This window comes from Pygoscelis adeliae, unplaced genomic scaffold (assembly GCF_000699105.1).
Source record: "Pygoscelis adeliae isolate BGI_AS28 unplaced genomic scaffold, ASM69910v1 Scaffold66, whole genome shotgun sequence".
Lineage (NCBI taxonomy): Eukaryota > Metazoa > Chordata > Aves > Sphenisciformes > Spheniscidae > Pygoscelis > Pygoscelis adeliae.
This window is the reverse complement of record NW_008825167.1, coordinates 11,304,190-11,317,899: the sequence shown is the minus strand read 5'-3', so window position 1 is coordinate 11,317,899 and position 13,710 is coordinate 11,304,190. Positions and strand designations below refer to the sequence as shown.

The 13,710-nt window shown below is 42.6% G+C and overlaps 1 protein-coding gene across 1 annotated transcript; it reads right to left on the bottom strand.

Moving 5' to 3' along the window:
* Positions 1 to 5,656: 5,656 nt before the first annotated feature.
* On the bottom strand, positions 5,657 to 7,787 carry CYTL1 (cytokine-like 1). The gene is made up of 4 exons (XM_009328847.1): positions 7,609 to 7,787; positions 7,457 to 7,501; positions 5,951 to 6,079; positions 5,657 to 5,786 (listed from the first exon to the last, which is right to left on the bottom strand). The coding sequence occupies exons 1-4, from the start codon at positions 7,750 to 7,752 to the stop codon at positions 5,703 to 5,705; spliced, it is 402 nt and encodes a 133-aa protein (XP_009327122.1). The 5' UTR covers positions 7,753 to 7,787; the 3' UTR covers positions 5,657 to 5,702.
* Positions 7,788 to 13,710: the final 5,923 nt, after the last annotated feature.

Here is a 13,710-nt window from a genome sequence, read left to right as displayed (position 1 = left end):
ACCTCTTATCTGTCTGAACACATCCTCTTTAAGGACCTGCAAACATGAAACAAGATTTCAGGGTATATATATATGTATTTATCTGTCTTCAAAAGATAGAAATTTTAATTGTTTTCTCTTCATTGCTATATTATTTATCTAAGGATATATATTTACCCTATGGTGAGGAAACATAGACTATGAAAATCTTTTGATAATGAGATCATGGCCTTTCTCTGCACATTGTCTCTGAATTTTGGCTTAGCTACCAACAGCTCCCTTGCAGACGATTTTTTTTTCACTCTGGCAGGCTAACAGTAAAATCTTGGGTGTCACAGTGTTCCTGGCCATAGCAAGTCTAAAAGAAAAGTGGGAATCCAAAAAGTTGCACAAATAAAGTTGGTGGAGCTTGTCCACTGTAATTTTCACTTGCATTGCCATACACTCCAAAAATGGGAAGATTTTAATGTGGAAAAAAGTACCAGTTAAAGAATAGTGGTTATATGTTTGTAAGGTAACATTATTTACAAGACCTTAGCATTGTAGCAAATTTTTGGAAAATCTCTATCAGCATCCCATTAGCTCAACCCACAGATGCCACATACATAGGGAAAGGTGCAATGCACAAATGGGCACTCCCAAACCTGGTATTTGGACAAACTAATGCTCCGTTCCAAAGTGTACAACCTAAAAGATCAGATTCCTCCCCAGTGCTGTATTACAGTTTTTTCTTTGCTTTAAAAAAAAAAAAAAGGCTTTCATAAGTCCATATTTAATTTGTACCCTATTAGTTAGTAGCAAGTCACATATTATCCAGTGGAACCTCGTCACCTTGAATGATCTAATTATCTGTTTGAAGGCTGCCATCTTTCCTGACTTGGGGTAGTCGCCAGGGTTTAGACATTTGCTAGACCTCATCCCTAGCCTGGTTTCACCAAAAAACAGTGTATGAGGAGTTAAGTGACCACAGTGCCTACTTAAGGAAAGCCCATGTGGCTGAGACTGGAACAAAAGAGATGGGAAAGGAGCTGGTTCTAGTAAAATCCATAATATAACTTTTTGGCAAAATTGGAAATTAATGTCTTTGAATAATTTTGCAGAGATTTTGACTGCCTTGGGATTCCATATGATAGTATGAGGGAGAGTCTAGCAGTCCTAGAGCTGCTCTTTAGTGAGGCTTCTTGCAGATAGAGAGAAGTCTGCAAAAGAAAACCTAGTCCTAGGATTGACTGCTCCTTCCAACAAACCTCCTTCAACAGGCAAGAAAACAGAAGAGATGCTTTGTTTTTCTACAGTTTTTCCCCAACGATCATACAAACTGAGTGCAGTTTCTTAATGATGGGCTTTTAGTAATATTCTGCAATAACTAGGCAAGATGCCAGTTGACAAATTGCAACAAATATGTCCTTCTGAATCCCTTCACAGTCTCCCTGTTGGCTGGGGCCCTAATGAGCATCGGCTGCTGTGTTGCAGGAATAAATGCTCAGCTGCATGAATGCCTCCACTGCTCCTTATATACCTGGTATAATGGTAAATTAAAAAGTTGGTAAACTTACGGTCTTACTGAAAGGAAGAAGTGGATGATTTATTGGCAAATTACAAGTGGATTAGATCTCTTTATCAGTGTTTTTTTCCCCTGGACCATGACGACCTGGAAAAAGATGCTGTTCATAAAAAGGGTTCATCTAATCACAAATCTCATTAAGACAGTCTGAGTGACAGCAGGTTACTGTGAATTGAAAGAGCATAGCTTTTCTTTCAGCACACTTTCCATTAAAAATGACATACGAGATGTGAAGAGAGTCACAGCATAAACCACAGGGAATATACTTGGTGTAAATGTACACCAACGACCAGACAAATCTGATTCTGGGAATAAAATATACAGCATCTGCAAATGAAGGATAGGCTTTTAAAGTCCATTCAAGTATGTACAGTCCCCAAAGCATCTAGTTGCTTTTCTCAGCTTCTGCAGAAGTAGAATGTAACAGTACAGAACTGAGCTGTTGGTAAGTAACCATGTTAAGAGTATATTGCAGACAGAGCGTGTCCTTGCCAGTCATGAAAAGCCTAAAGTTGCTAATTAAAGCAATGCAAATAAAGTAATGATTTCTACTCTGTTTCCAGTTCCAAAGACTTCTTGCAAGATATTTTGTCCTAAAGAAATTAGGCTACACTTTCCTCACAAATCTAATCAGCCTAAAGCAGGAGAAAATATATTTGGAAGGTGGTTGAAAGAATGGGAACATTACAGGAGATATCTGGAGTCAGGATCACGAGTTCCGTCAAAATGGACTAGGGAAAGCTTATTTACTTCAATAAAGCAGGATAAAGAGGAGTTATGAGAAGATCCATGAGAAAATTCTCATCAGATACTCCATTTCAGAAAGTGTGTGTCCATGCAACAGGAAAGAAGCAGGGGCAGAAGTGCCACAGTTACCTGCACAAACTTTACCCAAGGTCCAGTTCTAGGGACAGAGTTGTGTGGGCTTCTGCAGGAAAGGAAACATGTCCTGCCCTGCAATTTGCTTGCCAAGTCACAATGCAAGCTTTACAACAGGCCTGTGTTTAAAACCTGTGACAACTGGAGGTGGAAAAAACAGCCAAAAATTAACAGCTTCTGCTGCCAGTTTCCAAGCACGTGTATTGCCCAGTCCCTGGGTTAGCTCTGCAAACACCATGGCCTGTGGTGACCATACCACACTTTCTTGCAAGGTACGTCCATGGCTGTCCTTGTATAAAGGTATGAAAAGCAGAGGCTGTCATGTCATTTTGGTACTTGTATGGAAGTGTACAGGCCTTGATGTTATCCTAGCACTGCTTGCTTCCCCAGGTGGTGGCTGAGCCCCTGGTTAGAAGGAGGAAAAAATTGGATGTAGAGTCTGACAGCAAATGATTCAACTCCACCTGCATTTTTCCTTGAGCCAGGGAGCTGCCAGTGCTTACACACTCCCTATGTGGGCATGAGGCTCCCTGCCATCATGCTAATAGGCGCCCTTGTTCCAGGATATGGCTGCTGCTGAAGGAATTGGCCTTGGGTATGTCCAGGTGATGCAGAAAAAATTGTATTGGTATTTCTAGAGTGTCTAGGATCTTGTACAGAGGTTGCTGGCTTGGAGAGGAGAAGGATCCTAAAAGGCAAACTAAGCAATGATTTTTCTGACAGTAGGACTATCTGAGCTGTTGCATGTTTTTGAGTTCAGCCTGGTACTAGCTCGGATTGCTGAGCTTGCTACTGTCTCTACCAGATGCCCATAGAGACACCTGAGTGGAACCCCTGTGAGCTGCCTGTGGGCAGAATGGCTCATCTAGAGGATTAGTAGGTCCAGCACATGAGGACCTCATCTTCAGGAGAGAAGCACAAAGTCTGACAGGAACATTCCTTGAATGTACACTTAGAATTGAAACAAACTGGAAAGAAAACCACTTGTTTACCTTCTTCCTTCTGTATCTCTTCAAGGTTCAGAGTTTCCCTTATTCTGTGGTTCAATGGGATAGTCAAATTTTCTATAGCTAAAATCAGATTAGTAGTTTCTATAGGACAGGGCAAATAAAGCAAAAAAGCCTTTTTCCCCCCTGCACATTTTTTTCCTTTGAATTAATGTTATGATTCACTTATTTCCATAAGAGTTGTCAATCATTTTGGTTTACACCTGTCCTAGTTTTGGCTGGGATAGAGTTAATTTTCTTCCTAGTATCTGGCATAGTGCTGTGTTTTGGATTTAGCATGAGAATAATGTGATGATAACACACTGATGTTTTAGTTGTTGCTAAGCAGTGTTTATACTAAGTCAAGGACTTTTCAGCTTCCCGTACTCCGCCAGCAAAGAGGGGCACAAGAAGCTGGGAAGGGGCACGGCCAGGACAGCTGACTCAAACCAGCCAAAGGGATATCCCATACCATGTGACATCATGCTCAGTATAGAAACTGGGGAAAGCTGGCCAGGGGGACCACTGCTTGGGGGCTGGCTGGGCATCAGTCAGCGGGTGGTGAGCAATTGCATCATGCATCACTTGCTTTGTATATTCTATCAGTCATCACCATCATCATCATCATCATTATCATTATTATTATAATTTTACTTTATTTTATTTCAATTATTAAACTGTTCTTATCTCAAGCCATGAGTTTTCTGACTTTTACTTTTCCGATTCTCTCCCCCATCCCACCGGGGGGGGGGAGAGTGAGCGAGCGGCTGGGCATCGGTCGGCGGGTGGTGAGCAATTGTACTGTGCATCACTTGCTTTGTGTATTATTACTATTATCATATTATTATCATTATCATTTTATTTTAAGTATTAAACTGTTTTTATCTCAACCCACGCGTTTTTCTCACTTGTGCTTTTCCAATTCTCTCCCCCATCCCACCGGGTGGGGGGGAGAGTGAGCGAGCGGCTGCGTGGTGCTCAGTTGCCAACTGGAGTCAAACCATGACAATACCATCAGATATTCACTGGGATGACAGGATGATAGAGGAGCCGCGATTGTCACATAATCCCATGATTACAGAAGATAGGGTTTTTATAAAACATGGTGAGACCACTGACCAAGTCACCAGGGTTGGCAGCGCCACAGATGAATGACCAGCAAATACTATACAGGAGAGAGAGGAACCACTTGCACAGAGGGAAGGAAGGGACTTTGGGGTAATAGCAGCTACTTCCAAGAATACGAGGAAGATCCTTTCTATTATTGGCACCAAAGAGCTGCTGGGTGTGAAGGTCTCATGTCCTGCAGACACTGAAGGGACCCATGACCCTGGAACTATTATCTGGAGATTTTATTAATCTCAGTAGCTCAGTATACGGGCTGTGTCTTAACAATCTGTCCAAACCTTTAATAAGCTTTCTGAGCCACTGCCTCACAACTTACATTCTCACAACACAGAAACAGTATTTTAAAAAAATCCACTAATTTTGTCAAAGCAATTGTTTGCAGTATGGAAAAATTCTCCCAGTAGAAACTTAAATTGTCAAATCATGCAGACACAGCAAAGTTTGCATTGCTATGGAAACAAAGCTAAAGATGGCTTATGCTGTGAAAAACAACTTGCAAGTGACTGTGAAAAGTGAATTTATAAGAATGACGCCTTTGGGGTTGATCTTGAAAGACATGATGTAACATAACCGTCTTGGGTTAGAAGGCTGTTTTTATTTAGTTTTCCACAGAGACAGGTTACTTTCACCTCTATTTTTACAAGTCTGACATCAAAAACTATCATCATACATATATGAGCTATACAGGTAAAGAGACATCTGCCAGTACAGAGTTATACTTCCCCTATCAAACACTTTAGGAAAAACAAGTATGGTCCCTTCCATGCCCATCTAATAAAAGAAGAACTGCTAAGTCAAGATAGAATATTGATCATAATGTATTTTCTTTATATGAATCTAGTTATTCTTAAAAAGGTTAAAAAAAAATCTAGTATCTAACGTTTAAACAAAACATACTTTATACATTTGGCTAAGCTGAAATATCATACCTTGCCAAATGAAAAAATGCTCTCTAACGGTAGTTTCCCTAGCAGTTCAGTAGGTATGCGAGGCATGCAGTTCATTTCCTGCCTGTTAGCTGAGAAAAATGGGTAGGTCAGAGATAATATTGCTAGTGTGCTTGAAAAAGATCTTCGTTGTTAACATGGTAGTTGACTGTGTGTACATATTTTGACTCTTCGTCTCCTTGAAAATTTCCCAGGTGCAACTTTTGGGTTGACTCCATTTTAGCTCTCAGTGATGGAGGGCTCAATGGGAGGCAGAATAGGATTTTCCAGAGCGCTACAGTCATCAGTGAGGAACACCAAGTCCTGGAGAAACAAAAGAGAGAGCTAACATTATAAGGAGGAAGGCAGAAGATAACACAATGTTGAGAAGCTCAGGCCCTGCTCCAGTTTTGCTCATCAGGGGACAGGGTGGAGACAGAGGGTGCTAAAAGCAGAGACTGTGTCCCTGTTGGTGCATCTTGACCTACCCTTCTGCAGTAGGAGATCATGATGGTGTACAGGCTCCGGGCTTTTTCCTTCAGCTCACTCACTTCAAGCACTCTCTCACATCTGGGGTAGGCCACAAAATCACGGAGTTTTCCCAACACACAGTAATTCTGCAAAGCACGCAAAAAAGGTATGTGTAACCCTGCACAAACACAGATTTATGTTTCTCATCCACCACTTTTACAAAATTCTTACTGCCTCTGTGGGAACCTTGAATTCCTACCTCTATGTATGTGTAATTTATGTAACCTTCAGTTAGGAAAATTCACCATTGATATCTCATAACAGAGATGTTTGGTCCAAATAAGTGCTTGCAAAAGTGCATAGGTGCAGTTTTGGTCTGCCAGCTTCTTTCCCACATGCTTTAGGAGATAGCAGTGCCAATACAATCAAATCTGCTCCTGTAGTAGGTGGAGTTACCTACAGAATGGGTGCCTTGTTTCCCTTTTAAGACAGCACCTGATTTAGCTGGTGAACAGATTATCAAGATCTCATAGACATGCTTCCTCTGTTCCTGTACAATAGGCAATACTGTGAGCACCAGGCAAAAATTTTTTTGGAGTAGTTTTTACCTCAGACTTTGCGTTATCAAAATAAAGCACAGCCAACATGAAATTCACAATGTCCTTGTGAAGCAGGTAAATAAATATCCCAGCTCTTGCTTTAAAGTAAGGGAAACTGAGGCACTGGACTCACATTGCTTGGTCTTTGCAATGAAGTGAGGCACTGGCAACTCTGGGATTGGGATCTGGAGGATCCTGACTTGCAAGACTTGATGGTGTAGTTGCCTCTGGCAAAATGTGTCAGACATCTCTTGCTCTGTCTGCTATTTTCTACTTTTTAGTTACTCAGTGGAGCACTGGGAAAAGACGCAAAATACATCGGATATCCCAGGGCAGAATACTATGGCATAAACTATGTGTGCAGAAGGCTATTTTGTCTTTGCTGGGACATGACTACTGCTGTCCTTTCTCAGTATCACACTTCCATATCCTCAGGCATACTTTTTCTTTCTGGATTCAACAAGTGGCTATTTAAAACAGGAAAAGCCAGCAAGGTATTCCTGCACTTCTTTTTATTAAAACTGCAGTGCCAGAAGCCACTCATGATATAAAATTTAGATTTATTAAGTGAAGAAATTTCATTCTGCATTTCTTCTTTTAAACTATTATTCAAAGTTTTTTTGCACATATTTAACTTCTGAAAAGGCTCTGTCACAATAAATTAATAATGTACAAATGGTAATAACTTCAAAATATTGATTTCCTCATTTTTTAATTTTTAAAGAAGTAAAATCTCAGAAGCTCCATAGGGATTTTAATAAGGTTCAAAATGAGATTTTTTTTTGGTCACTCATCTCTGTAGTTAATTAAGCTTTTAAAAATTAGTTTCAAACCACTCTTCTGGGGTACAATCTTAAGAGTTATCCTCTCTTTTCATTAGCTGCTTTTACTGCACAGTGGTAAAAAAGAAATGTGAAAACTTACATGTATGTCCAAGTACAGCCTAGGCAGCATCTCCACACATGAGTCCTGCAGGAAAAAAGAAAAACACATTGCAATTTTGTTTTGGGAGAAACTTGTGTCAAAAGCAAGCAATCTGCAGCACCTTTGCAGGAGCAGTTTTTAGGTGGGCTCACCGCAGCTTTGGAGGTCTGTAACTCCTTAAAAGACTCCGTGATTTCTTTGCTCAGAGACAACACCCTTGAGTAGCAAGTTGGAGGGGCTGCATTGGCTAACAGGGCAGCAGAGAGCAGAGCAATCAGGCTCAGCAGCATCTTCATTGTGGGGAGCTTGTCCAAAGGAGGAGGAAGGGAGGAAAAAAATCACCGTTAGTGGTTAGGCAGTTACTGGTAAGCGTCAACAAGTAAGTTTGACAAGTCAGCCCCCAATTAAATAGTCTCCTGCATCAATGGGGAAAAAAAAACGTCTGGGGGTGGTCTGAGCAGCAGCTTGCTGTCGTTTTAAATTTCCTGCCAATCTATGAGTCAGAGCTGCTAGCGCTTTCCTGCCCAGAGCAGGGAGAGGAGGGAATGAAGGTAACAAAACCAAACACTACTGGCACTTTTCATTCCAGAAAGAAAACAACTTAGTGAGCACCTCAAGCAACAGAAATATGTGTAAGAAACAGCATAGGGTTATCAAATTTCGTAGGCCCTGATCCTGTATGTGCTTTGGCACATACGCCTCTTTCTCGAGAACATAATGTAAAGCTGTGGGACTACATCGGCTGCAGATAGAGAAATCCTTCCAGGACTGCTGTCTTATGTTGGCAGTATCAGTCAGACCTGCTTATCATCCTTAGCAGGTCTGAAAGGTTACCACTATAAAGGAAACCTCCCACGTCTAGTATCAGTTTCTCTTTTAACCTATGCAGATGCTCACAATTTCTTAATCAAAACAATCGTGCTTGTTACGGCTGCTTGGGGAGACCTGTGTATCTACACATTCATGGTCTCAAACTGAATGAACACAAGTCTATATGGCTGTCATAAATGTATAAAAACAATTTTGCTTTCTGACTTGAATTTATGAGGCTCTGTTCTTTTATTAGATGCCAGATGGAGCTGAGAAATCCAGATGCTGGGATGCAGGAGTGAGGCTGAACATATGTTGTTCTTACATGTTAATTGTCCTGTAAAATAGAGGTAGCCTTGAATGAAGAACTGATTATTTCACAAGTTATACCCCCCCAAACACCCAACCTCGCCCCCCTTTCAAATTCAGATTCTAGCTAGGTATTAACCAAAATAGTAAAGTATCTGATAAAGTACTGCAATCCCCTGGCATTGCAGTAGACCAGGAAGGTTCATCTGAAGGTGGGAGAAGGGGAAATGACTGAATACCTGTAAAAGAAAGGGGCTTCCCACCAGCCACTTTAAAGAGAAAATCAGAGTCTTGAAAACTAGTTGTTGGGAAAAAGAAGTATTCTATATGTTGCAGAGGACTCTGACTTAAATCCACCAAAACACCTACAGTGAAAGAGAGCTGCATACTACTGTCTTGTTATACATTTCTTTGCTTTCATAAAGAACGATTGGTTTAGTAACATCATGTGCTCCTGAATGTTGAAGTGGTAGATACTCAGAGAGGAAAGAAAAGTTGTGAGTCTTGGCTGGGGGGGAATTTAGGGCTGGCCTTGGCGAATGGGCTGCTGGGTCTTATTTTCAGGAAAGGGAGTTGCCTAGACAAGTGAATGAAGAGGCCAGAGGAAGACGGGAAACCTTCTGAGATGGCCCCAAGCAGCTGGATCATAGATCTAAACACAGCTACCTAGTGCATGTCCAAGGAAAGGATGCTACTTACTGTGAGCCTGGCCGGTAAAGAAACAGGCTCTTAATCACCATCTCATTACTGTAAAGAGTAGCTGAGGGTAGGAGTGAAATATTGTCCTTCTATCACATTCTCATTTGGCAAGCTGCTAAAAGGTAGTTGCTCTGCCAGAAGAGCAGTCTTCTGAACAGCATAAATGCTCTCCCAGTACAAGAAGTCAGCAACCCAGTTGCTGCTAAGGATGGCTTAAAAATGAAACATTTGCTTTTTTTTTTTTTTTTAAGTGCAAGCAATATTCTCTTTCTTGGTATTTTACCTACATTAAGCCTACAGTGATGACTCAATCTCAAATGACAATCAAATACTATGGATCATGTTCTAAAAGACAGATGTCAAAGTGACTGTGACAAACATGGCCTCATGGCCACTCTTTGTCTGGCATGAAACACCAACAAAACAAGTCTCCAAGTCCTGTGCCCTGGCCATATTCAGGCAGCTGAAAGCTATTTAAAAATCTCTCTTTAGGATGGGATAATGTTAAAGGTGCCAACACCGATTTGGAATTACATTATGAACTGAGCTACACATTGGTTGCCTAGGGCCAGAGATGCAAGCGTGTAGCTTCCTATAGCTTAACACAACACCCTGTCTCCCAAGTTGGGGTGAAAGCCCCATGCCACAGAAGCCTCACCCAGTGGTCATATCTGAAGGAGCCTGGCATAAGCGCTGAATGCCGCCTATTGCAGTCACAGCCCTCAGCTCCAGGAAGACATCCAGAGGAAGAGCCCAGCACTTGCATAGCACTGAGGGCTTACAATTTTTGCGCAAAAAGTGGGAGACCTGGAATTCATTTCTTTCTCAGTTTCGGAAAGTACAGGGTGTTGGGGTGGATGGCCATGTTCTAAGGTAGTGACAAAGGGAAGGGGGAGGAAAGGACTGCCTTTGCACTTGAAGTCTGCCTGACCCCACATTTGCAGCCTGTATACTCACGCCTCTTGTCCTAAGAGGTGAGATTTGCTCAGCCCCACACACTTGCAGAGATGCTTTGCCACTGACAGGCATGGGAAATGATCCACCCATCGAGTTTCTTCTGCAGAACAGGGAAATGCAATTACTTGCTGAGCAACCAAGCTCTTCTTGGCCCTGAGAGCAAAGCAAAGGCTGGATCCAGGCCTCACCAAAAGATTTAACCAAATAAAAAAAATGACTCTCTGCTTTGTGAAGGGGCGAAATTCCTGAAGTAATTTGCTCTGAAGTTTTTGCTGAGCTGCAGTATTCCTGCCTTGTGGTTCTCTTTGATCCCATATAAACTAACTCAAGGAAAGCCACCTGTAATGGCTGTCTACTCAAATAGTTAAAAAAATGAGCTACCCTCAGACATACTCGGAAAAAAGGATTTTTTTTTTTCGGAAAAAAAGGAAGGACCGGAGTTTAATTTTCTCACCTAAATCTTCTCTTCCCTGGGCCAGATTACATGCATAGTTGACTCTGACCCAGATGGATATTTTCCAACGTCTACTAGCTCATCAGGACTTCTGCACATCTCAGCATGCAGAATATGCAACTCAGTCCAAAAAAGACAAATACTCTCTTCCCAGTTATTTTCTATTTGTAGCTCATCAGCAAGATTATCCTTGAGCTCAGTACATTCAATTTATGGTCCAGATATGAGCAAATAACTTATTTTTCTCTAAGAAGCTCACTGGTGACTTCAGGAGAACTTGCTAGTGACACCAGGCACTGGGAGTCCTTTCAGTCTAAGGCACCTGGCACAACTCTGAACCAGATACACAGTTACCGAAGTCCTTGAAACTCCAGACTCTCTTTTCAGTGATGGTTTTTATCCAGTCACTTATGCAAAGCCATTTATTAATTCTGGTGCATACCCTGCCTTGGGCAGGGAAGGTCTTTAACAGGGAGACACAAGCTGTTCTTCACAAAGGCTAATAGCATCTTAGAGGCAATATTCAAAATGGGCATGGAAATAGAGGGGGGAAGGGGCAAAGATCAAAATATGTTAGAGTCAAAACTTGCCTAAGGATTGCCTCTATGGGGAAGCTGCTATTTACAGCCCTTGTCTGTGGGACAACGCTCAGGCTGGCATTAGAAGGGAGCACAGCAGGAGTCAATCACTACCACCATATTTGTGATGATCATCATGACATGGGCATCTCCACCACAGACACATCTTTACCGTATTCCTCAATTCAGTGAGCATATGAGGGCTTTGAGGGCTCAGGACACACACTCTCTGAGTTTTGCATCAACTCTTGAGGCTGATGATGTCACTACAGCCCTGAGTGCTATTTACAGTTCATTTATTTACTCTTTTATAAAGAATAATCCATAGCAAAAACAGACACACGGGCTGAGAGGAAACTTAGAAGCCTATCATGACATAACTGTGTATATATTTTTTAAAAAGATTTTTGAGCTATGTTGTCCTTTTTCTTCCAAGTTACTGAAAACTCAAAGGATAATATTTTTCTAGAAGTCAAAGGACTCACTATGCAGGCAGAAATTCCTCTTGTGTTTGAACAGTCTACCAGGGCCTCCACCAACTTTTGACAAAAGCCCTTTCAAGTTGCTGACTTCCTAATACCAAAATCCACTTGTTTAATGAAAATGTTTATTTTAAAATAGTCAGGGGCTGCCATGAGACACCTCATGAAATGAGCTTCTGATTACATTGAAAAATAGGAAAAGTAAAACAACGCTTTACAGAGAAAGCCCTGTGTATTAAGAAGCGGTTCAAAGCCCCGTGACTTGGTTGGCTGTTGTGGCAAAGGTGCCACTTCTTGCTTCAGAGCAGAGCGAAACTGCCCTGCAAGCTTCGATCTCAGGACAAGGCTTTTCGGAAACCCTGGCGTTTTGATTAATGTCTTACCCGTTTGTTGTGTTTTTCCTCGCTGTGCAACTTTGTTAAGCCTTTTTGTAGGCATCAGAACTGAATTTTGGGATAGGGATTGTGCAGCCTCACACATTGCCCTCAGTCTTGGGGGTGCTGGTGCCCAACGCTGCCAGCTGCCCCGGTACAGAAGGAAAGCCAAGTACGGCAGCACAGTGTACCTGCATTTGAAGCTGGGGTAATCCAATGTGTCTCCTTTTCTCTTTCATGCTAGCAGTAGGTCTCTGCTGGTGATCTGCATGGCTTGGCCAAGCTGTGGGCAACGGACAAGGCAGGCAGGACCTCAGGGCTGTCGCCGGGCTGGTGTTGCAACGTCTTTTCCCAACGAGAGTTAAGCAAAAGTTCTCTTTGATTAGTCAGTGCTATGAGCTTCTTTTTTCTACACTGCTGTTGTTATTTTAAAAAATTTACATATATATTGAGGAAACAGATATTACTGCTCAAAAGCCTGTTCTTAGATAAAATGGTTATAGAAGCAGCTAAGCTATCTGGTTGGAAAAAGAAATGAGATGTTCTGAAATCTGGAGGTCTTGCCAGCACGAACCTGGCACTGGGCACTTTTCCTGCAGGAAAACATATGGAAACGGGGAGTCCTGTGGTCCAGGACAGGACAGCCCAGAAGGGGTGAGGAACAGGAATAATTTCCTTGCGCTGCCTCGGACCAGTGACCGAATCATTGACACTGGCTGTGCTTACCAGCCCTCTCCGCGGGCGGTGTGTCCAACCTGCCTTTGCAGCAGGGCAGGGGCTTGGGCAGCAGGCTCCTGCATGCCCCGGGGTATATGGGGCTCTGCATGATGGCAGCGCGTGGGATGGCTTGGAGACGTCCGCACAAGTGTCTGTCACTGCGGTGCAGACGTAGCCCAGTTGTCGTCTGTGTAATGGGGATAATGGTATTTCCCACGGACGCTGTGGGAACGCAGCCATCAACACCGGGGAGACAGGAGATTATGCAGTTTTAGCCCTGTCAGTGATACTCTTTCCAGTGACTGCAAGGCTTATTCAATCAAGTAATGCAGGATTTAGAGTCTTAAGCCTTCACTGCCTTGCTAAGAAAAAGGCAATTTTACCTCGGAGTAGCTCGCAGACCTCTCTGGTGAAGTAACAGCGGTGCTTTCAGCCTGGCTCCCTGGCCCGGCGTGGGCAGGGGCAGAGCTGCCTCCATTCCTCCCGGTAACACACAAGTGCCTTGTCTGCGCTCCGTCTGGGCTTCGAGACCACTCATGTGTGTGAGTTATCTTAAGGTAATACCACTCATTATTAACACTGAAGTCAGGGCCTCAATAACAGGGTTTTGGGGAGAGAGCCTTGTTCAGGTTTAGACCAGTACTCAGCAGTAAAAGCAGGTTATTCATGCTTTCCTGCCCTCCCCTTGCCCTCGTTCCCCCTCTCTCTCTCCACATGCACATGCAAATGTGGCAGATAGCTCCGGGTCTTATCATTGCTGGTCAGCTTCCCACCCTCCCTAATTACACTCACGATGAAAAATTATGTCAGCCAGCAAGGAATGTATCAGAGGTGATACAAATAAATGTATTGATCTACCAAATTTGTCCCTGAT